Source organism: Rhododendron vialii, chromosome 9a, assembly GCF_030253575.1.
Source record: "Rhododendron vialii isolate Sample 1 chromosome 9a, ASM3025357v1".
Classification (NCBI taxonomy): domain Eukaryota; kingdom Viridiplantae; phylum Streptophyta; class Magnoliopsida; order Ericales; family Ericaceae; genus Rhododendron; species Rhododendron vialii.
This window is the reverse complement of record NC_080565.1, coordinates 11560724-11586766: the sequence shown is the minus strand read 5'-3', so window position 1 is coordinate 11586766 and position 26043 is coordinate 11560724. Positions and strand designations below refer to the sequence as shown.

The 26043-nt window shown below is 37.8% G+C and overlaps 1 protein-coding gene and 1 long non-coding RNA gene across 4 annotated transcripts; one reads left to right on the top strand and one right to left on the bottom strand.

Annotated features, from left to right (window-relative positions):
• Window positions 1-1888: 1888 nt before the first annotated feature.
• Window positions 1889-16654, bottom strand: LOC131299485 (uncharacterized). Of its 2 annotated transcripts, XM_058325042.1 has the most exons (10): window positions 16292-16654; window positions 12878-13037; window positions 11197-11258; window positions 8870-9029; window positions 6519-6639; window positions 3481-3562; window positions 3279-3382; window positions 2561-2639; window positions 2424-2474; window positions 1889-2315 (listed from the first exon to the last, which is right to left on the bottom strand). In XM_058325042.1, exons 1-10 carry the CDS (start codon window positions 16568-16570, stop codon window positions 2232-2234), a joined length of 1182 nt encoding a protein of 393 aa, XP_058181025.1. In that variant the 5' UTR covers window positions 16571-16654; the 3' UTR covers window positions 1889-2231. The 2 variants fall into 2 exon arrangements, 1 of the variants encoding a protein (XP_058181025.1); XR_009190794.1 differs by lacking the exon at window positions 1889-2315 and having other exon boundaries at window positions 2419-2474; window positions 3279-3402.
• A 2143-nt stretch (window positions 16655-18797) lies between these two features.
• On the top strand, window positions 18798-24879 carry LOC131299486 (uncharacterized). Of its 2 annotated transcripts, none has more exons than XR_009190796.1 (3): window positions 18798-18992; window positions 22551-22749; window positions 24579-24879. It is a non-coding gene; the product is annotated as an uncharacterized LOC131299486 (long non-coding RNA). The 2 variants fall into 2 exon arrangements; XR_009190795.1 differs by lacking the exon at window positions 24579-24879 and adding an exon at window positions 23152-24572.
• The last annotated feature ends 1164 nt before the right edge of the window (window positions 24880-26043 follow it).

Here is a 26043-nt window from a genome sequence, read left to right as displayed (position 1 = left end):
GTGGGTGTTGAAATCCCCTAGACCTGGCCGCTTAGTTTAAATCGTTTTCAAAATACACTTTTAGCGCACATTTTATCCGTTTCAAATCATTCCTAAAGTTGGCTGTCTCAAGGCTGCGAATCTTACTTCTACAAATCCAATCGAGTCATGACGATATTCTCTTGAGTACGATTCCGGACTTCTGGATTATTATGCTTCAAGTCACGTTTTAGTTCTACACTTGGGGTGATCATATATTTTGATATATCGACGGACGAAGCACCAAACCACTGTTTGCATTACCGCGCACAAGGACACATTTTAATAATGCATTCTAAGTATTGCACACTACCATAATGTACTTCATTTATACAAAAAGCAAAAATTGCGTTCTATTTACTGCGCATTATCATAATGTGCTTCATTTGACACCCTACAACATGCTAAGCAACTTATGTGGCAGGCTACTAGATCCAGTCGACCATATGGCACATTTTAAGAGTGCGCATTACAAAGGGTGCATTGCACTATTTTAGAAATTTTGAAAATTGATTATCATCAAATTGTGCTATTTAAATAAAAATTAGATAAAAGTAAATCATAGTCGCGAGTTAGAAGGGTGGTTGCCGGCGTTATATTTTGTTTTTTTGAGAAATTAAAATGTCAAAATTTCTATGTTACATATATGTTCTTGATATAAGGCTGCGTTCTTGTAGACTTAATTATTTTTTTATTATGTGTGTTTTGTTCTTTTTTTTATAATTTTGTTAGATTTACATTATATTTTTTGAATTAATCATTTGTCTTGACAAAATGAGTCTAAGAAGTACAAAATTATGACCAAAAGCCAAAAAAAAATTTAGCAAGTGCCATTTTATTTGAATCTTTTCAACATCGGTTCATATTTTCATACTTTTCCGATTATTCTTGTCGAGGCGAACGATTAATGCCAAAAATTACGACAAAAAGTTACAAAAAATTAAAAATACCAAAATAAGTTTCAGACTTCCATGTTTGGAAGAACTAAAGAAATTTATTGAACAACATCCACATCGAACAAGTATGAAATTATGTAAAACAAAATTTCGTTAATTTTCGAAGTTCGAATGATGTGTGAAAGTTCAATCTATAGTTCTTAAGGCTGAAATTCCAGTTTTAACTCCTATTATGTAGCATATGTATTGGAGAATTGTCCCATAATATGCAATTCTAAGTCACCAATTTTTGGAGTGGAGAACATCAATACTCCCTCCGTTCCTTTTTTTGTGTCCAGTATTCCATTTTGGGCTGTCCCTTAATAAGTGTCCATTTTGTAAAGTTAGAGGGGTAAAAGTTGGTGTATTGTCTTTTTTGTCCCTAAAAGTAAATTTTATTTTGAAAAGTTAGTGAGTAAAAATGTAATGATAATGGGTAAGTAGAGAAAGTGGAGGAAAAAATTGATGTGAAAGGTGTAATGATGATGTCTTTTTAATAAGATGGAGTTACGAAGCAAGATACTTAAAAAGGAACGGAGGGAGTACTATTTTTTCCTTTCGGCGTTATTCCATATTCCGCTTAGATTTCAAGTTTTCAACGAGTAGAAAATATGTTAGGGAAATAAAGATCAGCAATCAAAGCAAAGCTTGTTTGTTTGTTGCTATCGTTTACTATCAGAATCTAAATAGATACTTGAAACATCTCTTATTTGAGCTCGCTCTGAACATTTTATGGCTCACACTTGTGCATGTGCTCACCTTACTTCCGAAAGATGTCCGCACCTCTAACTTCCTCAACCAATAAACTTAGCCAGCCATACAAAAACTGAGCTTCTAGATGCCATAGTACATTATGCACTACCCCTACCACGGACTAACTGATCCCCCTGGCTCCTGCAACCATCCTCATGGCACAAATTAACTACCAACTCCACCCAAAATTTTGGAAAATTCATTTTTTTGGCATGAATTCAGAATTCTCCTTAAGTACCAAACTCATAATCAAACTCATCATTATCACTAATAACACAAAAGAGCAAACAAAACTTTATACATAAACAGAAACTCCTAAACAAACTTATTCACCATAGTGGCAGCAGGATTATGCAGTTTCTATTAACACAACACACAAGTAAACTGCCCGTGTCTATGATGCATTCAGCTTCTTTACTGTAGTTCCACTACTGAGAAATGTAACCGCTGGAAGGAGCAAATATGTGTTTTGTTTACTTCATTCACTTCCATCTTAGACGTGGAAGAATGGAACCTTAATCCAACTCATGGGATGCGTTCCAGTGCGCGCTGTAATGCCCTTTTAATTCCTTCTTGATCAAGTGATGTTGTCAGTTGTATCATCTGTACCTGAACCACAAAAGATAATTTCCCAATATCATCTGCACCTGAATAACGAGAGAGAGAGAGAGAGAGAGAGAGAGAGAGAGAGAGAGAGAGAGAGAGTAAAAAAAACACCTCTCTTCCAGCACGGGCAAGGAGAGTGAACTTTTTATCAATAGGTGGCGCCTGTGGTGGTTTCATGTGGTTAACAGGTTAACAGAAATCGCCACTATAACCAGTATGTTGCACGAATTCAAAGACAAGAAACTTACATTTGAAAGCCACAGTTGCAGATCTGGCGAAACTACCCGTTTCTCAAATCCTTGCCTACTGATTCTTACATCACTTATACTGGACCAGCAAACAATAATATGCCAAAATAAGCATCAAACAACAAACTAAGAATGAGGTAATAAGATGAGATGATGTTCTACCAAATGAATCTTGCGCGTCGCAGATTCTGATATTCGTGTAAAGAACCAGAGATGGGATCCAGCACTGGTACATTAAACAAGTTAAAGCGGAACCTCCCCTAAGAGACTTTATGGATAAGCCATAGTTTGAAAAGTTCTAGTGTCAAGCATGATGTCCAGGACTGCGTGTATCTATAGCATCCCTCTTTAAAGAAGAGAAGACACATCCACCCAATTCGCCAGAAGTTTCAAATTGTACCACCTTCAAATATTCCTCTCAAGTCTCAAGTTTATGCAGAAATTTCTGAGATCGATATTCATAGTGGAAGCTATTTCAAAGCTCATTTCACTAAACCGGAGAGCATTAGAAAAGAAATATCAGACATGAAAAATTTGTGGGGAATCAATTGAGAGGATGGCCTGAGGAAAGTAAATGCACATCATGTTATTATGGTAACTTAACCTCCCAACAAAAAATAAGATTAGTAGCTGTCTTATGAAACGCTCCATATTTTCAAGTTCACAATGTAAAAATATATTATGAATTCCATTCCTCAACAATAAATGCAAATCATACCCCTCTTCCTGTCGTAGCTCGTCCAACACTGTTTCAAGCCCAGGAAGGGGTTCAATACTATATGGATTACTTGCGCCTGAAAATGTAGGGTCGGCAGAACCATCCTGGTAGTCATCATCACTAACTGAATTATTTGATTTAAGTGACAAGTGCACCATATAAATTACCAAAAGTGCATGCAAGATTCAAGCCCTTCTCACACCTGAGGAATTACATTCTCCAGAGTTTCTAGCAGTGGATCTTCTTCCAGTTGTTTGATTGACAGCGCAAGTCTTGATTTTTCCCTGCAGTAAGTTCTCGACTCAAGGCCCTTGCTTTTGATACAGTGAAAGAGTCATTTATATCATGTACGGAAAAGCTATACCAAAAGGGAAAAAGCAGCAGCAGTAAATTTGTTGCGATCAGAAAAGTGCAAACTTATAGTTGATATACATAATGTGAGAATTACGATTGCAGAATAAAAATCCAAAGGAGGTTAGTGATTAATGAGTGAAAGCTAATGAATTATTTCTTCTCTAACACGCTCTCTTAAACATATGACAGTTATACACATATATCAACCAAGAAGGGGAATAGCATGCACAAATAAAATCTGAAGCTTTTATTCCCGCGTAACAGGACTCTTCCTAACAAAAGATCAGGACAGCAGCAAAACCAGAAATCATCTCCACTGGTATCAACTTGCAAGCAACCAACATAGATGCAACTCGTACCATATATGGAGTAGATTGTCTGAGAAGAAACTGCTAATCTGCATCTTCTATAAAATGTGTGCTTCCCATAGTCCAAGAAGCTCAGACCAGGTTCACATATCCGTGCCTTACAGTCTGCCATAGACAAGTTCTGGCTATGTATCACACATGGGAAAATATTTGTCCAATTACTTTCATTACATTCATTTTAAGGACATAGTGAGGCCACGTTACGGGCACATTAGGAGGGTGAACACAATTTCAATAAAGTAAGTTTGGATCAAAATTGCCATGGATGTTTGGTTCCTTTTAGTGGTTGTTCTTTCATATCTTCCGAACGATAAAATTGTGTTTTGGATTCCTGATTCAATGTGGATCAATTTTTGCTATATATATATAATATTCGCATAAATATATACCTATTCCTATTCAACGTGTCTCCAACTTGTCTGTTTCCTAATTTTTGAAAAAGTGACGTATGTAAGTGCCTGTGTCATCTGCCGATAAAAAAAAAGTGCCTGTGTCGTATTCATGTCAAGTGTCCGTATCTTTGCTTTATAGTCCCCACTCCACAGTGATAGTGAAATCTTAGTGTATAATCAGCATAGTCAATTTTCTGCCTGTGTCTAAATCTTTCCCAATACACCCGGGTTGGTAAGTTGGCCCATACATAGATTCACCTTTGAAACATAATAATGTAGTGTCTATGAAGTATGAAGCACAGCTATAGGTACAACATTGGGGCATCGTAAAGTATGCATATGGATGCATGATACAGCAAAAACAATAGATAAATTATGAACTTAGGATTGGAACTTTACTTACATTAAAAAAACCTGAACTTTCACTTACGCCTCCAGTACTTCAATTTGGATACGCACACACCCTGGCTTAACTAAAGTGAGACATCCAGCATCCCTATTACCTCTTTATCTGCAACTCTTTCCCAATCCCTGCTTTCAACCAAATCCCTGGCACCAGGTAATACTAGTTTGGATGGTGCTTGTGCAAGGCACAGGTGGTTGACGAATAACACACTTCTACATCTTCCTAAACACAGTGACATGTGCCTAAAACAACAGTTGCACTCAACGTATGATCGTTCAGATGAAATGATCACACGGAAATTAGTTTCCGTAGTATATACACTTACTTTGTTCTTTTATGTTTATCTAGATCCATCTTTTTAAATTTAAGACTGAATAAGATATTTTACCTCTCAACATATGTAGCTAAGGAAGGTTTGGTTCTTATTGGTCCATTTCCTACAAATTTGCCTTCAGAGAAGTACGTTACTACTCTCGAAGTATCTGATCTTCATGCCGTCTTCTGCTCCCTCTCATTCTACCCTCCTTCCACCCTTTCAGTACGCATACTCTCGCCACAATGCAGCTTCTTTTACACCGCCTCCCAGTTCTACTACTACTCAACCTGCCTGTTTGGACCCTGGTTTGTCTGATCCCCGGTATCCAGTCTGTGAACATCACCTTCCGATAAGATTTGGCTTTACTAAAACTTACTTTTCTTCTACCTTCTGCTCTTTTCTCTCGTAACTGTGAATGTATTTTTAGGGTTTTGTATGCGTTTGTTATTCTATATTATTTTAAGGGTAGCTTAGTCTTTTTGCTTATTATGGTTTCTTAGGGTTTTATCTATTTAATCTCTTGTACATCTTCTAATGAGATTATTGCAATAAACATACGTTGAAAGATTTTGCAAAACTATCACTAACCACACTTATGTTGAAAGTAGGTCATATAAAGAAGCTTGTAGTGATCCTTATTGGGTCCATGCCATGAATGACAAACTCACTGCTCTTGCTAAAACTCAAACTTGGGATTTGGAACATATACCGGATGGTAAAAATATCACTGGTTGCAAATGGGTTTACAAAGTCAAAACTCATTCTGATGGTTCTTTAGAGCGATATAAAGTTCGCCTCGTTTCAAAGGGCTTTGCCCAAGCATATGGGATTGATTATGAGGAGACCTTTGCTCCTGTGGCTAAGATCACCCAGTTCGCACCTTGATCTCTATTGTTACAATGCGCCTATGGTCTCTCTTTCACTAAGAAGTCGCGTCTAAAGAAGTGTATATGCGCCCTCCTCTGGGCCTTACACATGCTCAGTTGCTCTGCAAATTGGTTTTCAACCTAGTAACCATGACTCAGATTTTTTTGTTTGTCGCATTTCTACTAGAATAGTTCTTCTCTTATTATAAGCTGATGACATGATTATTATGGGCTCTGATTCTGCTACAATTAATGAGGTACAATCTCATCTCTTTCACGAGTTCGTAATCTAAAGGAAATCAGTCCATATGGCTCAACTCTAGTTTCAATGCTAATGCAGGATTTGCATGTACATCCAGTGGATCATTTCGCTTAATGAAGAAATTTTTATAATCTGCAGAGGATCATGCATCAATTATCTAGCACTAGAAACAATATACTAGGTAGTGGATATCACAACACAACATGTGCACCTCAAAATATCAAGAGCATGTTAAATCATGCAACTATTCTATACAGCAAGAGCATGGTGAATCACCTATCTATGCTAATAACCTTGACCCTCACTTCGTCATCAACATTTAGGATGTCTCTTATGTCTTGAACTAAATTCCACGACACCTCTGAGATATGTACAAGACCAGTGAGACAATAAGAACCTGCACAACATTTGTAAATGCAACACGTAACTTTTCACGATACAGATAATTCCATCAAAGAAAGAAGAGAAAATTTAAAAAACACCCCTAAACACACTTAAATGTCTCATAAACACCTGAATTAATGGAAATCTCAATTCGATACCTAAATTTGTTAAAGATTCCTCAACTGGCCAACCTTTACCATCGCCATCATCAGCAACCTTCACCAATGACCACAACCCTAAGCCACACAACTCCTTTCTTGTTCCTCTCTCCAAGCATCACCACGACCATTTCCCATCCCACTCCACTAAAACTCACCATCAAATCCCCTCTCACCTAGATCGGCACCAAATATGGAATTTCTTGTTTGCCCATTTGCCTAATTGATGGAGGTGAAGAGCTCACTTGCTGAATGGGTAGAAAGTCAAGAATCCACCATCAATACGCAATTAAGAACCCACTTGCTGAAGGTGCTATCAGTACCATTAGATCCCAAGCAAATTTCCATATAATGATAGGGTTACATCAAGGATCTGCTTTCAGTCCTTACCTCCCTGCCTAAATTATGCATGAATTGACAAGACAAATTTAGCATGCTATCCGAGGTTTATGTTATTGCGGATGATTTTGTCTTAGTAGATGAAACTGCAAGAGGTGTTAATGCTAAATTAGAAACTTGGAGAAAAGCATTGGGGAAAAAAAGAATTCAGATTAGTATGAGTAAAACGGAGTACATGGAATGTAAGTTTGATGGTAGTCAAAGTGGTAGTGTTGCCACAGTGACCCTCCATCATCAAGAGTTACCAAGACGTGAGCGTATTATCTTTCTTTTTTTTTTGGGAAGTACGTATTAAGTATATTGACTCAACTGTTAGCAAGCATGGAGAGATTACAAAGGATGTGATGCATGGAGTACAAGATGGATGTGTCACGTGGCAAAGTGCTTTGGGAGTGTTGTGTGACAGCAGGATGCCCACAATGTTGAAGGGAAAATTCTACCATACCGCCATAAGCCAGCCATGTTATATGGCACATAGTGTTGAACTACTTAGAAACAACATACTAGTGAGATGAGTGTAGCTGAAATGTGAAAGTTGAGATGGATGTGGTAAGACTTTGCGAGATAGAATAATAAACGAAAACCTTAGTGGGATGGAAAGCCAATGGAAGATAAGATGAAAGAAAATAGATAAAGTTGGTTTGGACATGTCTATTGTTGATGCGGTAGTTAGGAGTGATATGACTACAATAGAATTGAGCACTAAAGGGAGATGTAGGCCAACATTGATTTTAGAGGTAGTAGTTCGAAAAGACCCAAGATTCTTAGATATCATGGAAACCAATGCCCTTGACAGAACTCAATGGAGACAATGGATTCATGTGGCCCATCCCAATTGATTGGGACTTAAGGCTTGGTTTGGTATGGTTTAAGGTTCAATCTTGCTCTAATCCGCAACCTTTAAAGTTTAACAGTCATTAATCCACCAATAGTCCACCACCAATCGCAATCAAAGTTACACAAGAATCTCTCCAACTCACTTGCCTTGTCCATGTCTCATTTTCTGTCACTATAATAGATAAGTATGTATGTTGAGGTGATTAGACACAAGAATACCAAACACCTAAATAGAGAACTCATACCATTTGAGACTAAGAGAAGATTTGAGTAATTGAAAAGGGAAAGATGATTTAGGTGAGAGTCAATTTATGAGCAAAGGACAATTAGGAGTCATCGAACTCTGAAAATGTTTCAAAGCATCAATGTGGTGGATTGAAGTTGCCGATACAAATTACCAGCACCAACAAGGCCAGCATGATGCCTTCTTCCACTAAATTCGTCCACAAAAGTTGATGTCTGGGTACATATATACATTTATGTCAGTGTGTGTACACATACACACACACACAGATAGAGAGAACGTGTTTAGCTGAAAATTTGGGTTTGGGTCAAGATTGGGACATAGGAATGGGCTATTTATCAAACATGTGGCAAACCATCGTGCCGCAATGCCAATTTTTGTGATCATAAGGGGTCACTTAAGTTAATTTAATGGCATACCAGCAGAATCAGTAATTATTTGATGAGTGGTAACACTAGGAATCAAAATGACAATTTTTTTAAAACTTCAGGTGCCTATTTTGAGGTTTCTATAAGTTAACGTATTTATGGGACATTACATTGAAAATTCAGGGGCGTTTTTAAGATTTTCCCAACAAAGAATAACTTCTTAAAGATAATAAATACCATCTGGGAAATGTAAATGCACAAAGGCACCATAATCCTCGATGGAGCCAACCCGTCCCTCAAAAAGGTCCCCAATATTGACTTGTCCAGAAAACTTTGACCACATTGCTTCCTTTTCAGAGAATATCAATTTCTTGTTTGCCTGGTCAGCTACGATGACCTACAATCATTAAAATTCCATGCTCGCTTTCATCCAATGATGCATACACCCCTTCCCACACATAACAAACATACACACACAGATAGAAAATAAATGCAATGAAATAACCCGTGAATAATGACAAAGGCTTATCATAAAGTTTGTCATTGCATGACTATGACTACTACTTCGAGAAATATCCTCCAACACAAAATTCTTTGTCAACATTTATAAGAACAAAAAAGATACACAGGGATCTATTGTAGATGTAGAGTGAATTAATACGAGATGTCCATTACTTGGGGGACCTATAGGATTACTGATGGTGGAACCGTGGAAGTAGAGAAAACATGGTTTGCAAAGAGCCTCAAAGTGGAAGACCATCCCCATCAGTATAAACTATTTGGGATCAAGAAAATAAATAAATAAATAACAAAAGGTTTTTCAATTGCTTTCTCCATCCAGAAGCGGTATTTTGATGAGGTGTGGTTTGATGTGGTATTCTACTTAGGCCCCATTCCTCTAAGGGAAATAAGTGCTTATTTTTCAAATAAGTACTTATTTTTTTGAATTAAAGGTAATGTATTGCGAGAGAATGACCTATCTCGTAAAGCGGGAAATAAGTACTTAAAAAATAAGAACCTTCGCAGATTAGGGCCTTAGAGCTCCATGAAAATGTGATAGGCAAACTCTGCATGGTACAAGAGAGGATTCGCAATCTCGCCAAGGATAGCCAACCATTTACATTGTACGCTCCTTGATGGTTTTGTTTTCACTTGGAAGAGTAAGAAGCAGATGCTTGATGCACTAGTCTAATGCAGAAGCAAAGTTCAGAGCCATGACCAGAGTTGTACGGGTACACTCCTCTTTTAAAGAGATAGGGCTTGGGGCGCAATTGCCCATGAATCTATATGGTGAAAATCAGGCAACAATTGCGTCTAATTCAATTTTCCATGAGATGACTAAGCAGATGAGGTTGATTGTCATCTTGTTAGAGTAAATGTTGATAGGGGTGTAATAGCTACCCCTTTGTGTCCACAGGCACTAGATTTAGCTGATATCTTTACCAAACCGTTGATTAAATCATGGTTAGAGTTGCTATGATACAAGCAATTCCTTTGTGATATTTTTAGTCGAGCCTGAGGGGGAGTATTAATAGCTATAGTGGTAAGAGTCGTTAGTATGAGTAAGGGTGCAAGAGTCATTGTACTGTGTTTGTCTCTTCCAAAATAAATGCACACACTTTTCGTATCCATCTCAAACATGACGTTAAAATGAGCATTATTAGATGTATGTTATTCCATTGAATAAGAGATAGTAGCGAAGGAATTCTTTGAAAAATATAAATACACTCACTTTTCATATCCATCACAAACATAATGTTAAAATGAACATTAGATGTATGCTATTCCATTGAATATGAGATAGCAGTGAAGGCATTCTTTGAACAAGTTGGTCCAAATGTCGAGATTTATTTTGTCTTAAAAGTCTAAGATATTTTGCTGCGCCTCTAACCTATCCAAGATATGGTTACTCTCTTTTTTCTTTATTGAAAGTAGGACATTGTTCCTCAAAATACAGCAGAGTTGCATATTCTCCTTTCCGTGGCTTTATCCCAACCATTAATTTGTTTCAGTATGATTAGGACCGCATATTTAAAACCTTGATGGTACAGGAACTACATAAAGGATATAATAACCACACCAAAAGAGAGAGAGAGAGAGAGAGAGAGAGAGAGAGAGAGAGAGAGAGAGAGAGAGAGAGAGCCACAAACAAACCACTTGTTCTAATTAAATAAAAAGAGGACGAAGAAGCTGCTCAAGAACCAACAACTACAATGCAAACCTGAGACAAGTGTTTTTTGACAAGGAATTATACTATCATTCTTTCAGATTAAGCAAACACGGGGCATACCAACCTTTAGGAGTTATGCTGCTAATCAGTCCCTGAATTTTAATAGATATTAGTCTTCCTTACCCTTGGAAATTGACAACTGCCCCCTATTTCTTTCAGTACGATTTCTGCATATTTCAGTTCAAGTTGGAAACAAAGATTCACCGTCTATTACTGATTCATAAAGATCTTGAATGCTCACTCAAGAAAGTTTTCAAAAGTATGCCAAGTGCACAATGTGAGACATCATAATAGAAAGTAAAAATAAGACTGATGATGTGAACCATGAAAATACCTTCACAGAAATAATTGAACCTCTAAGAGCTTCCGCAATATCTTGGATGGATTTGTTAGGCTCTGCATCAAATGGAACATAGTGTCATAGTGATATGGCACTACGTTAGCAATCAAAGTTCACGGCATTAGGAAGGGAAGCCGTACGGTACACATGAAACTACATTTTTCATCCAGCCACGATTCGCAACTAACAACATACACTTTCGAGATTAGCCACCACAACTCCTAGCATTTCTACGCGTAACATACACACCTATTTGTAACTATCAAGAAAATATGTAACACCATAAAGGCATAACCATAAAAAACAAAAAAAAAAAACTACAAAGGAAACCACACCACACAAAAAAGAAAAGAAAAAGAAAGTAAGTGTAACCAACACAAGAATACAGAAACTCTAATTTTCTATGGTACACACCTTATCATCTCTAAACCACAGAAGTTCATGGCTAGGCCATGAAATACATTACTCTTTACAACATACACGTGTGTCCTACAACTTTTACCTGTTACGAAAAGGTCATCACTACATTCAACTGCATTGGCACCAATATAAACAAATTAGGCATGAATCAGTAATCTGTTAACAGAACTTGAAATTGACATATTTTTCTTGGTATAAATAGGAAAAGCAGTGGAATCGTTTGGAATCACGAAATTTATCTTGAAGGAAAGGAATTGTACCCTGTTTCAGAACATATGGCTCCAATACGTAAATGGCATACGTACTAGCGTTTTATGGTAACATCTCTTGTACCCTAAATAAACATTCTCCAACATGAAATTCAATGTCATTAGATTAATGTGTTCCCTTTAAGTTCCAATTAATATTACAGTATGCAATGATAAAATAGAAGAAAAAATAAAGGGCAAATTTTTGTAGTCGTCCCTCTAGTTTTACGGTTGTCTCAATTTCGTCCCTCTAGTTTCAATTGTCTCAATTTTGTCCCTGTAGTTTGTTTTACATTTTAAATTGGTAAAATCGTTAACGAAACTAACGGAAAAATATGATTAAAAAATTAAGTGCTCCAATTTTCAATCCGATTGAACCGGTGCGAAGATCTTATTCTTTTTATCATTTTATCCCTAGATGGTCGTAATGAATTTTTTTGCTCTAAGGCCTTTCAACAAGCACCCGAAGACTCCTTATTTAGTTTTAGGGCTCTCTTAGGGTGCTCATTGAATGGCCTTAGAGCCAAAAATCCATTACGACCATTTAAGATAAAATGATCAGAAGAAAAATAAGATCTTCGATCTTCGCACCGGTTCAACCGGATTGAAAATTGGAGCACTTAATTTTTTAATCATATTTTTCCATTAGTTTCATTAACGGTGTTAACGATTTTACCAATTTGGAACGTAAAACAAACTACAGGGACGAAATTGAGACAATTGAATAAAGGGACGAAATTGAGACAACCATAGAACTAGAGGACGACTACGAAAATTTGATAGGCAAAATAGAGAATATGAACCTTGCGAAGAAAGTCTAGTAGCAAAAATCATATCAATAGATTCGATTTCATTCTATATGCTCTGTGGACCATTAAACATCCTGTGGCTGGTGAGTTAATACAAGCTTATGAACGTGTTGTTCAACAAGGCACAGTTACTAGCGATGAACACTAAAGGGCGCAATTTACACATACTATGTGAGCTAGAAAGACGACAATTAGTACCTTTACATGAATGATATGGGCTCAGCTGGGGATAAGGAAGAAAACCAACAAGCGAGTAAAACCGAACCAGCAACCCTCCTCCATTAAAGCCATCAATCCTGCCTTCATGGAGTAATCCCTTTTCGCTATATGCCCTTGCTGCCTCCCAATCAGCAGACCCCTTTGTAGAGAGGTAGTGTTAGATCGCAGAATCAATCCAGAGCATTCATCTCCACTTCAAAAAGAAAATTTACAGAAACTGTATTGCTGTTGCAGTAAAAGGGAAAGCTATTTGAGCACTTTTTCAGAAGTTTTTACACCTAGCATTATACTCAATTACAGAAAAAAAAAATGCAATGCTATCATCTGGTCGCAACGGTAAGAAGTAACAAATTGTACAGCTTATGCCTCCTTATTGGGGAGGTCAGTCTAGTTTACCCTCATTATTTTTTCATTATTGAGGTGGATTCTGATTTGCAATCATCATTAGGAGGTGCTTAGGCACCTTTGAAACCCCTTGGAACTTTATCAGTAGTAGACAGTAAATTTGGTTTTATTAAAACCGTTAATATCCTCGAACTGTCACATTTCGGTACGTTGATTTTGTTCATTCTGTCTTAACATCTGCAAATTCCAATGCACTTCTTATTCTCAGGAATGGTTACTCATGCAGGATCACACTATTTGTGCGGGACATCCCCATTCACGTCTCCAAAATGGCACTAACATCCCCTCTAGCTTAGTTATCACTAGCCAATTCCACCTTCCGTACATTTTTAGTTATCAATATGCCCTTACCCAACACCCAATCTCATCAACCGATCTCCACATCCAAACACGCTCATAAATCTTAACTTTACCATTGTGCCCATCTCTAGAACCAACCACCCTTAATCACCACCATAACAAAATTGGCAACTAACAGTCTTAGAACATAGTATGAATTAGACTATATGCATATATTACAAAACAGAACAATTTCTGAATATCACAATGACATGTATTCTACGCAGCTCAAAACTATCAGATTGTCACAAACTTTTAAGATTCTCTCTCAAGTAACATGGCAGCCACAGCGCCAGCTCAATTCTCCAAGGCAACTATTGCTTCCATCCACCTCCAAAGGTAGCAATCATTTTCATTCAAACTACCACGCCCCAATTCTCAATACGCCAAAGGAACTCCACAGTCACAGTAAAGCTTGAGTAAGTTGCAGATCAGCTAAACAGACCAAAAGATGAAAACCAGCAAAACAGACCTACCATGGAGATAAAGGGAGAGATTATGGGCCCCGTTTGCTAACACTTATAATTCAGCTTTTTAGACTTTAGTTTTTTTGATGATTCGCTTAAACAAATTAAAATAAGTTATAAAAGTGTTCGTTATAGCTCTTTATAAGTTGTAAAAAAAGTATAACCTGTTTGCTTGAATAAGCTGTCAAATAGCTTTTTATAAACGAAATGTCTATATTGTCCTTAAAACTTGAGTAAGAACAACTTTTTCACTTTAGGATTCTTTTGTCCATTCATGTTCTAATAATTTAAAATAAGCAAAAAAGCTTCACTTGGAGCTTAAAAGAATCTAGCTTTTTTGGATCAAATAAGCTTGAAAAGCCAAATAAGTGATTATTCATAATTGCTAACAAACACCCTTCATTAGCTTTTCTAAAGCAAATAATCTAAATAAGTTGGATTATAAGTGTGGGACCTATAAAGATAGAAAGAGAGACCATAATCTGTGTTTTCATAAACCGAAGCCCGTTTCTCTCTTCTTCTTCTTTCTTTGGGTTATCCAAGTTCTCTTTCTTCAAATACCTAATTTTCTATCTAACACCCACCTCAATAATGTCTCATATGCCAATGTATGAAATTGTAAAGTGGGTTTGTGAGCAAAGCTGTGGAAGCCAACCACCCTCATGTTTCCTTTTCTTCTTAAGCAATGTTGCTAAGGAAAAGAGCTAACTGCTCATGTGGACCACACAAATGAAAATAGCACCTCTCCCACTAGCCAGCACATTTCCATCTCATGCTGGCCACCTCTTGCTTGCTTGTCATTTGGCAAACCTAGTGCGTTCTAGGCACCTCATACTTGTCGTGTCGTGCTGGCGACCTCGTGAGTGCTGGCATATCATGATTGTCACCTCATACATTATAGAAACGTGTCAGGACTTAGGAACAAGCTGCATGTGTTCCAACTCCTAATGCCTTGCAGGAAGGCATGTTTCCTGCAATGGGTTGGTTGAACAATGATTTAAGCAAAAGCTCCACTATCATGAAATTTAGTCCAAGAGAGATCTCCTTCAAGCACCTCAAGAATCATCTGTCTGGAAGGACATAAACGTTTGCCCATGACTCAAGAGGAGCCTGCGAAGTGAGTGAATATTGCGTCAGGGCCGGTCCTAGGCGCAAGACCGCTAGGCGACCACCTAGGGCCTCCACTTTTGGGTCAGATAATTGGGCCCCCAAATAGCGTTATATATTAAATATTTTCTACGTGAATTACTTTTCAACAACAATAATGTGTCATGGTGGTAAGCCACTTGTTTAGGAAGCATAGGATCGTGAGTTCGATTCCTGTCCCCTTCAATATTTTAACTCAAATTTTGATTCCGGTACAAAAAATGGGTTTTGAAACGAAGATAAGTGTCGAACTCACGACCTAAGGGTTCCAAAGAGAGTGTAAACGCTTTGCCACCAAACTACAAGGCTAATTTATTTCTTCCATCGAACAAATAATAAATATACTATAAAATGAGAGGCCTCATTTTCAAATCTCGCCTAGGGCCTCGTAAATCTAAGGACCGGGCCTGCATAGCGTGCCGGGGTCGAAGACAATGATCTACAGGTGCCATCTTAGGCGGTCGCCTTCCAATGGCACCATACGGAGCCATCTGCCATCTTAGGCGGTCGCCTTCTTATGGCACTGTGCACAAGCTCCCTCAGCACTACGTGACATTGCATGGCTTAAACCAATAAAAGTTTATTCAGTAAATATCACTTATGGTTATTTGATGAGAATAAGTGAAATATCGCCAGTTGAGTTGAATGGAAGGACCTAGATAATCAAAATGCAAGTGTTTAAAATTAATATTAAGTCAATCAAAAAGTACGAAAAGGTAAATTTTTACTTGGAAAGAAAGGTTTGTAGAACAACATTCAAAATCCACACCATTTGGAATCGGATAAATTGACATTAACAGACCGAGAAATGGCATCAAGGGATCTACTTCTCAAAAAGTATACATCTATTGGTCAAATTTCAGCCCTATTCAGACATCCCCCGTCAACATGACTGAAAGGAGAAAGTAAAGTTTCGCACAAGGAATAAACTTTACATCGTCATGACAAAACCGTTCGGATTGTACCGCCCATTGAAAGAATTGGTAAAGTAATTTTGAAAAAAAAGAACAGAGAGATAGAGCGTATGAAAACACACCCCTTTTTGTGTGATGACACTCTCAGGCGAGGCTGACGTGTCTGGAGTGACCATGGCTGCCTGCTCGACGCCTTGCGTTTTGGCATCCCCGGACACCGAGACCTTTGAAATGCGCGGCGAGCTGGAGGAGTATCTTCTTCTTCTAATGGGCGTAGAATTGAAACAAGGAGGGTGGTTTGTGAGAGCAGTGCCTGAAAATGATGAAGAATGGTGGTTGTTATTACCTGCGAAGCGATGAGAGAGAAAGGCCGACCCGAATGTTGCAGTGAAAATGGGCATTTTTCAATGAATGGATGATCTCGTTTGGTTTTTGGATTGTGTGGAGATAGTGTGTATATATCCTCCTCCTATCTCCTCTCCTCTCCTCTCCTATATAAAGGGGAGTTTTTCGGAGGTCATACTTTCAATTTGGGACGAATTTACCCTTTAATTTTGGGCATTTTACAAATTGCCCAGGCCAGATGGGTATAATTGTAATTTTACTCCTGACCGCGTGGCGCGTTCTACACCACTTTCTCCCACCACCATTTTATTACTCCCCTTGATTTTGGCGTTTTGCACACAGAACGACGTTGAGAGAGAGAGAGAGAGGACGAGGACGAGGACGATGAAGGCAGCCACGACGACGATGACGATAACGACAACTAAAAGGGCAGCAATGAAGAAGGCAAATGAGAGGTGATTTTGTTTTACTACGTTTCCGCAAATTTTGACGGATTGCGTGTTTTTTTTTTTTGATAAGTCAAATATCGATTACAGAACATTAAGATTGTTAATCCTTCAAGAGAATGGATGCTAACCCAGGAGGAATACAACCTAAGGAACAAGTAAATCTCTTCTCTAAACAACTAGCTGCTATCCAATGCGCTGCTTTGTTTTGTTCTCTGCAAACCCAATTGAACGTCCAATTCTTCTGCCTTGCCCATAACTTCATGTCTGCCACCATTGCAGCTATTTCCCACAGCTCCTGACCAAGCTTACAATTCATGCAATCAACTAGCACTCGACAATCCGATTCAAACACAGCATTATCAATACCCATATCCAATGCCAGTCCACAAGCTATACGGAGGGCCCATGCTTCTGTGACCAACGCCGAAGAGGCCACTATTCTACCTGATCTGTAAAATTGGATCCCTCCACCGCTATCTCTGGCTAAACAGCCAAAGGCAGCCTCGGTGCGGGAAGAGGAAAAAGCTCCATCGCAATTGAATTTAACACAAGAATGAGGGGGAGGGGACCATTTCCTTTCTCTGTGTGGCTTGGTTGTATGTTGTATTTTTTCCCCAAACGCAACTTGAAGATAATCAGAATTGGCTCTCTTAGCTATATCAACTGTTCTCTTTGGATCAGGCAACACCCCATTGAAAACACATTCATTCCTGGCTTTCCATATGGCCCAGCAAACCTGAAAGATATATCCAACCACCTCTGGACTTGATTCTTTGGCTAAGTTTCCACATAATAACTCCTCTGCCCATCTATCCGCTGAAGTGATAGTGTGTTCTTTGATCCAAAAAGAAAGACCACAGCCAAACCAGACAGCTTCTGTCCAAGGGCATCTAAATAGCACATGTTCAATGGATTCATGCTCTAACTCACATATAGGACACAAAGGGTTCTGAGCACATTTTCTTCGACAGAGGTTATCCTTACATGCCACCCAATTTCGAATTACTTTCCACATGAAATTACGTACCTTTGGGATTGTAGGCGTAGCCCAGAGTTTTGTCCAGAACTTGTCTGGATAGCAATGAGAAGAGGACGGATGACGGGCTTTGGCCTTGGCTTTGTAAGCTTGATCGTATCCAGACTTCACCGTATAAGATCCAGACTTTGTGTGCCTCCATATGACTTTATCTGCAGAATTTGTCACACTGATAGGGATTGTGACAATGGCCTTTACTTCATCTGCTGTTGTACAACTTCTCAACTTTCCCACATCCCAAACTTGTGTTGGTTGTTTGATGAAATCAGAGACTTTGGTCCATGGGCAGTCCTCATGCGGCTTTGATATTACCTTGCCTTCATCCCAACTTGGAATCCAGTAATCTCTCCAAAAATCAATGCTTTCTCCATTTCCTACATTCCATCTCAGACCTTCCTTCAAAATAGATTTGCCCTCCAAGAGGCTGCTCCATAACCAGGAAGGATTAGCCCCTCTTTCTGCTTCCATACACGAGGTGTTAGGGAAATAAAGCATTGGGATTGTTTATCATTCTCCAATATTGTTTAGCGAAAAGAGCACCGTTGAAGGCTTCAAGGTCACGGAATCCCATCCCCCCTTTTCCTTTCGCCTCTGTCAATTTCTCCCATGACCCCCAGTGAATTTTCCCACCTCCATTTCCACTTTCCCACCAAAATTTTCCAATAATTGAGTTCAACAAAGAGCACAAAGATGTAGGCAATTTGAAGCACATCATGGGATACATTGGAGTAGCCTGCACCACTGATTTAATGAGGATTTGCGTGTTCAATTTGCACAGATTTGTTAATTCTGGTTTGTATTTTCCTTGCTTTCTCTTCACTTGGATTTTTTTCAGTTGGCATGAACTCTGAGGAATGATTTGGCCTCTGTTTTTTATGTTCTAGATCTTTTGCCCTGTTGGTGGCTTCGAAGAGGTAACTCTTGCGATCGACTCTACTTTTCGATCTTAGTTATGGCGATGAGGTTCCAGGCGAGGAAGCCGAAGTACAAGAGGTGATTTTGATTATTTGGAGATTTGTTTTATTTTATTTTTTAATGAAAGGAAAAAAAAAAAACCCTTCATGTGCCATCGCTCTAAATTCTGCAGGTATTCTCTAATCTGGGATTCGAATTTCGAGTAAACTGTTCAGTTTTTTTTCTCCATTCTGTGTATATATACATATATAAATATATGTAAGGAATGCGTATATGTATAGAAGTTTGCAGATTCACCTTACCTTGGATTCCTGTCGCTTTGAACGTACAGACGGCGACAGTTAGGGTTTGTGAATTGGTTTTTTTTATCAAACCGATCTCGACCTCACTGCCTGAAATCTTACGTTTAGTTGAAGAAATTGTAATTAGCTGATCAACGAGCTTTGTTTTTGATGAATTCGTGTTGGTTTTGAACTTGCATGGGTTATTTGAGATTCTGTTCAGAACTGATACATACAAGAAAAAGGAAAAAGAAATTTTGTATCTATATAATATGACAGGGTGGTTTTTGAATCCCCTAAAATCTCTCCTATATTTTGGACCCTAGGATTGGTACACATTTTTTCAACGGCTGAGATCTACGGGTAGAAGGACTAACGATATATTTGGAAAGGATGAAAAAAATTAAGAATGAAAGGAGACCTTCCTTAATTTCGAACAAATTAACTTGGCCGAGATTTATTATCTATAAAGGTAATAATGATAAAAAAAAATTACACAGCAACCTACCTATTTACGTGTAAAAACGTATATTGAGTTTATTTGATTTGGATTCAATAAATGGTCACTCTCAATCTCGATCTCCGATGCAAACCTTATTCAGTCCTCTTCTAACCTTATGCAGTCCTCTTCTCACCATCCTCTCCTCCTCTGCCTTCAACAAGCCCTAAACTTGCTGATTAACTCTGTCTTCCTAAACTCGCTGATCTTATTTATGTCTCCCCAAACTTCTTGTTTTTATTTGGACACTGTGGAAGCTCCATAGATCCCATCGACGTCAGTTTCACAGTCAGCCGTCCTTACTACTCCTCATGTCAGGCATCCTCAACTTTGCTTGCCATAGGTTTGGGTTTTAATCGCCAAGTCCGGCGCCGTCCCGTCCCGAGGCTTTCTTCCTTCCCCTGCGCCGCAGCCCCAACGGGTCCTATTTTCTGTTCCTATTGGCGTGAAGCAACGGTACTTACTTGAATCCCAGATTTTTATATTTTTATGTGCTTTTGGCAATTGGAAACTAATTTAAAACCTATTTTGTGTGACAGGGAAGTTTTTGAATCCATATATTTCGATCATTAGATTGGTACATATTTTTTAAATGGCTGAGATTTCTAGGTACAAAACCTAGCGATATATTATGATGAAGGAAACAATATCCGGATTTACAACTACAATTCCACATTTTTGTCTGCATTATCCGGGTTCAATTAACAGGGAATTAGAAGGTTTTTGAAGGAACCATTTCCGAAAATATATAAAACGTTGAATTAGAATGATAAGCCACATTTTCGGCCACAATAACAGGGAATTAGAAGGAAATATTTCCGGCTCCTATTTAGGCATTAGGTAAAATATATAAGGAGTCCACAACCTATAAGGAATATATATACCTTCTATTTAGGAATGTATGAGTGATTGGTTCTTGTGATTTCGGAAACTTATCACATAAGATTTAAATTTTAGAAGAGTTAAACTTATCACCACATTTTAGAAGTCCGCGTTTCTTAGAAGGCCAGCCTACCGTGTGCAATTGATACCTTCTATTTAGAATTCCACTTTTTTGGGCATTTTTGTTGTTTGTCACATGCATAAAACCTCCACCAACTTTTGAATGACCATTACCTACAGTGAGGTAAGTTCGATTTTTTCAGTTCTGATGCAAGTTCGATTTTTTCTTGAATGATTTTTTTCAATTTTCATGCAAGGGATTCAAACATCGAAGGAATTTTTCCATTTCTCATGCCAGTTCGATTTTTATATTGGGTTTTTTTTTGCCGAAAATTGGGGAAAAAAAAAAAGAGTGTGAGAGAATAGTTTTTGTTTTGACAACCTAGCATGGGTCTTTTACATTATCCTAACTTTGTTGTTTATTCTACCATCTTATTACTTTCTATTATTTTACTGCAAGAAAGATCAAGAAAAATATATTTATAAAATTCTTGCGTTGAGCTTAAATTCGAGGTACTACTATTTATTTTTTTTGTATTGGAGGGTTTGCTTCTTTTTTTTTATAAGCAACAAATTTTTATTAAAACTTGACAAAGAGTACTTCGAGATAACCAAACTCTAGATACAATAGAACCTTGAATCCTAGAAAAGGAAAAGAAGAAAAAACGTTTTACAAGGGATTGAAATAAGCCAAATAGGATCAACACTGCCTCTACCAAAATCATCTTACACTAGACTTCATCAAAATCAACCACCAAAATTATGACCCCTATTTTTTCCCATGTTCAGTTTTAATCCCATGTTCAGTTTTAATTTGCGTGTGCTGAATATTCGAGCCATGCCTTCAGGCACGGGCATTCGCTAGTATATAGATATTGAAGGATAAGGTTGGGGATTTAGAGATGGATAGACAGGTCTTCGTGTTTCTAAGCCATTTGTTTGTTTATTTTCGAGTTCAGTTTGCAAATAAGATTTCGATTTAGGGGTTCGTGTGCTTTAGGTCGATTTAGGTCAAAACAAAAAGGGGTTTGTTTGTTGTCTCTGTTTTTTTGGGTGAATTTAGTTTGTGTTTTTTAAATATGAAAAGCAGATAAAGAACTTACTAGAGTCCAATATTGAGTACTATTGATTGACAAGTCAGAGATATCTTTGATAGATATTGAGTACTATTTGTTCTTTTGTAGTTGTGTTGGTTTCTCCCCGGCTGTAAGTTACATGGTTTGCATGCATGTGCCGTTCCAGGCAAGTATCGATGAGCTTTTGGCCTTCAATCTACCAACTAATACACATTGAGAGCAATATTATTTCTACTTGCCGTTTCTTTCCAAACATGATTAAAAAGTGGAAGATAAGCTCTGGTTTTAGCCAAAATCTTGTTCTTAATTGCGAGAACTATTCGAGGGACTGTGCTTTGATTTTTTCCGAAGGACTCTATCAGATTCTGTGTTTCTTTGTTATATTCAGCTTACGAAATCAGAACTTAGAACTGGAAAATTGAGTAATTGATGATTCAATCCACCAAGAGAGAGCTACAAAATTTATGACTCAATGTAGTACAGATTCTTGGATTGAACAATACATTGGGTTAGGTTTGCTTGTTACTTTTCTATGTGCTTGTTTTGTATTCTTGGTGATCTGTGCATTATCATCTAATAAATATAGCCCATTTGTGCTTGTCCATTACTCCATTAAAAAACTGGAGCTTGTGGTACACTAGTTATTAAGTTTTTCTCCATTTCCTAAAGCTGATTGATTTGTGCTGTTTGAGGCTTTGGTCTAACCAGTTCAATTTACTCTCCCAAAGATTTTGATTCTATTATACCAAAGCTGGGCTTTCACGTGTTATCAGTTTTGTTCTTTTGTCCATGATATTCGAGTTCGAGTAAGTAATAAGATTTATAATGGCTCCAACAGGGTAGGGATGACCATTTTGAGAAGAAAAGAGAATTATCAAGTTGTTGGTGTTTCTGAATAGCCTATTTGAAGCATTCCAAATGCTACATAAGGGGAACAGGTGCTTGCAGATTGGCCTTCTTGGATTGTTAAGGTAGCTGGCGAAGTTATCAAGGGACAGATACTGTAGAGATCTAATAGTTTTAGAAAGTTAGATAAGGTAACGTTCCTCCTTTTTAAAAATTTAATGGTTTACTTGCATTTCCTTTTTTTGTACTAGATTAGAAAATGGTTGACTTGCATTTAGGTTTTACTGTGAGAGAAGGAAACTTGTTATTTCAGGTCACTATATATTTCTGAAAATTGCATATGTTAGTATAATCTTCATTTTAATTATTGCTTGTTTGTAGCTTAGTTTAGTCGGGAAATACAAAATGCCTATTTAAATTTTTAGTTAGTTTTTCAATGGTCTGCGTATTTGTTTATTTTTAAGCCTTGATCTTCTGTTGTGTCTTGAAATTCAAAAAGGTTTGTAGAGGTAGATTGTAATCTTTTTCGTATAACTATGTTGAATCTGCAAGATTGTATCATGTTGCACTCTAACTAATTTTACTTTGGTGAGGTCGACACGTCTAAAATCCTCTTTAGTGAAAGATAAGCAATCGGGAGAAGAAGTAAGATTAAAAAGATGGTTAAGAGATCTTAAGATTGATATGCTTCTTCTTCAAGAGACAAAACTAAAGGACATATTAAAGGCTGTTATTGGCTCACTCGGGGGTGTTATTGACTGTGATTATCTAGAAGTCGATGCTATTGGCAGTGCTGGGGGACTACTAACAATTTGGAATTCTGACTTCTTCAAGCTGGAAGCTGCATGTTGCAATAGGAATTTTATTTTGCTAAAAGATACAATCCCTTCAAACTTTCAGTGCATTATTATCAATATATATGGCCCTTGCTCTCTTACTGATAGAAGATGCATGTGTTGGGGCTGTTTTTGGGTTCTATTTGGTCTTTGGGCTGTGGTGGGGTGGGCTTTGGGGCTGTTTTTTGCGATCTCTGTGGAATTGTTCTGGATGGTTTTGACTCGTCCAAGGGTGAATTGAGGTGTCGAGGTTGTGTTTTGCAAGTTGGTTCGGGATTGGTTGGTTGGAGGCTGTAAGTTTTGGACGGGTTTGGGGGTTATTTTATTCCTCACTTTCTCTACCCCTTTTTAACTCCTAAGTTTGGAGGGCTAAGAGTTTTATGGTGGAGCTTCCACTCATTCTCTGGAATCAATTGTGTTGAGCTGATGTATCTCTTACCAACTCCATCCCTAGAGGGCTAAGAGATTAACCATGTACTTCTCGGAGGGCTACGATACCTTAGAGTGTGAGCATGAAGCTTTACTCATTACTACCGTGTCTTATTCTCAAAGAATACAGCTTGTTATTGTGCTACTCTCTGGAATCTATTCTGCTGGGTTTGGAACCTTCATTGCTGGATTTTTCATGGCACGTGTGGCATTATCTTAGATTGGAAATGGACTTCAACTGGAGCGTTGGTAAACTATTCTACTTCTATTCGATTGCTTATGGTCCATGGCTGTTGAAATCACTTGTGGTAGTTCCAGTCACATATACAGCAAATGTTTGTTCCCCGTTCCATGGGTGCTGTTCAGACCTCTTGTGGCAGTTCCATTTCTTTTCTGTTTCATTTGCCTCGTTTGTTGATTACTTATCAACCGGCTTTTTGGCTTTTGTTGTTTTGATGTTTTGGATAGGTGCCAACCTTGTTGGGATGTATCCAAGGCATCTTTTTTTGGGATTATCTCTTGTATTTTGTTCTCCTCTCTCTTAATATAGTTTTCTTCTTCGCTGTTCAAAAAGAAAAAAAGAAAGATAGGTTGGTTGCTAGCATGCTATAGAATACTTGAAACAGGGTCCCTATATGATGGTACTGTTTGTAACGTGCTGCAATTTGGATGCTGTACGCATAGCGAACAGTAGCATTTCTTAGTTACATATCATGAATATCAAGAAATGTTGATGTGTTTTTGTTAGCACATAGGTGCCTTTCCAAATCTGCACTTGGAATAGCCCAATCAAGTGAGAGCTGAACTGCCCATGCCGTGGAGTGAGATTTGAAGTGAAGCCACAAAGGCTTTAGTATAAGACCTATGTATTGCAGTAGTTTCTTGAGAACTAGCAGTTTGACAGTATTTGGTAGTCCACTTTTGTTAGGCTTACTCTTTGCTCTTTACTAATACGCCTTTGGATTGATGGTTTGAATTATTTCGTTACAAGAAATGTTGAAAATTCTTTAAAGCTTGACAATGTAGTTCGCAACACCCGCAGAAGAATGACTCCAGTGGAGAACTCCTAATATGTGTAGATTTGTTTTCACTCAGACATAAATTTTTTTGAAACTATTGTGAAACTTGAATGTGCATGTGGATGGTGTGTTGCCTTTTCTCTTCAACGGGCATGACATTCGTGCCTTGCACGGACGGCGAACCTAGTATATATAGAAAGAAAGGGGAATGGAACACTGTGGAAACTCTCTGTCTATCTATCTATCGAGAAATTTTTGGGCTTGATATTTTTGGGCTCGATATTTTTGGGCAACGGGTGGTACCACGTCACCCCGTTGACGTGTGCCCGAGCAATACATCTGGATCGTCCAAAAGTGTATTGGTAGATACTACGTCACCCGGCTTACATGATATCCGAGCAACACATCTGGACCATCCAAAAATGTATTGGACGGCCCAGATTGAAATACTCTCTCTCCTCTTTCTCTTTCTTTTTTCTCTCTCCAAATCTAAGCCATCCAAAATTGAAATGGACGGTCTGGATGCACCGAGCGGGCACCACGTGGTAACCGCTCGGCACTATCTATCTATTTATCTATCAATCAATCAATTATTAATATACTATAGAAATGTGTATGCGTCTCCAAAGCCTCCAAACTTTAAATCCTAATTTTCTAGATTTTTGGTTTTTTTATAGTAAAAAATAAAAAGGAAGAGAGAAATGTGGGGAAGTGGGCGAAAATAGAGGGAACATAGGAGAGAGACTTTTGGGGTTGAATGAGAGCTACTTTCCCTCCGACCCCACCCCTGATAGAAATACCCCCTCTAAATTATTTATTTATTTATTTACTTAATTTTATATCTTTATTTATTTAGTTTTAATTTAGTTAACTCAAATTATATTTTCAATTAAATTTGACTTCATATTTAAGAACTTTATATTATTTTAATTAATTTGTCTTAACAATGAATAATAAATAAATAAAACTTCAATCAATAATAATAAATTTAAACAAAATTTCATTTTATTATAATTGAGTACATATTGACAATACATGAAAATATATAAAAACGGAAAAATTCTAATCAATATTTCCTCCAAATTCTGCTCCCGGCGCACTTATACCCATTACTTCGTACCACAATTGCATACGTATTATATAACTATCAGCCCATCCTCTAGCTTCGTCCAATGCATGGTTCCACCACAATGTTGGGATG

Coding starts and splice junctions, on each gene's coding strand:
- LOC131299485 (XM_058325042.1), bottom strand. CDS start 16,570: ATGCCCATTTTCACTGCAACATTCGGGTCGGCCTTTCTCTCTCATCGC. Junction 3,563..6,518: donor AAGGTTATTAGCATAGATAG/GTGATTCACCAT, acceptor AACTTACTGCAG/GGAAAAATCAAGACTTGCGC. Junction 2,640..3,278: donor GAGCTACGACAGGAAGAGGG/GTATGATTTGCA, acceptor TTGCTGGTCCAG/TATAAGTGATGTAAGAATCA.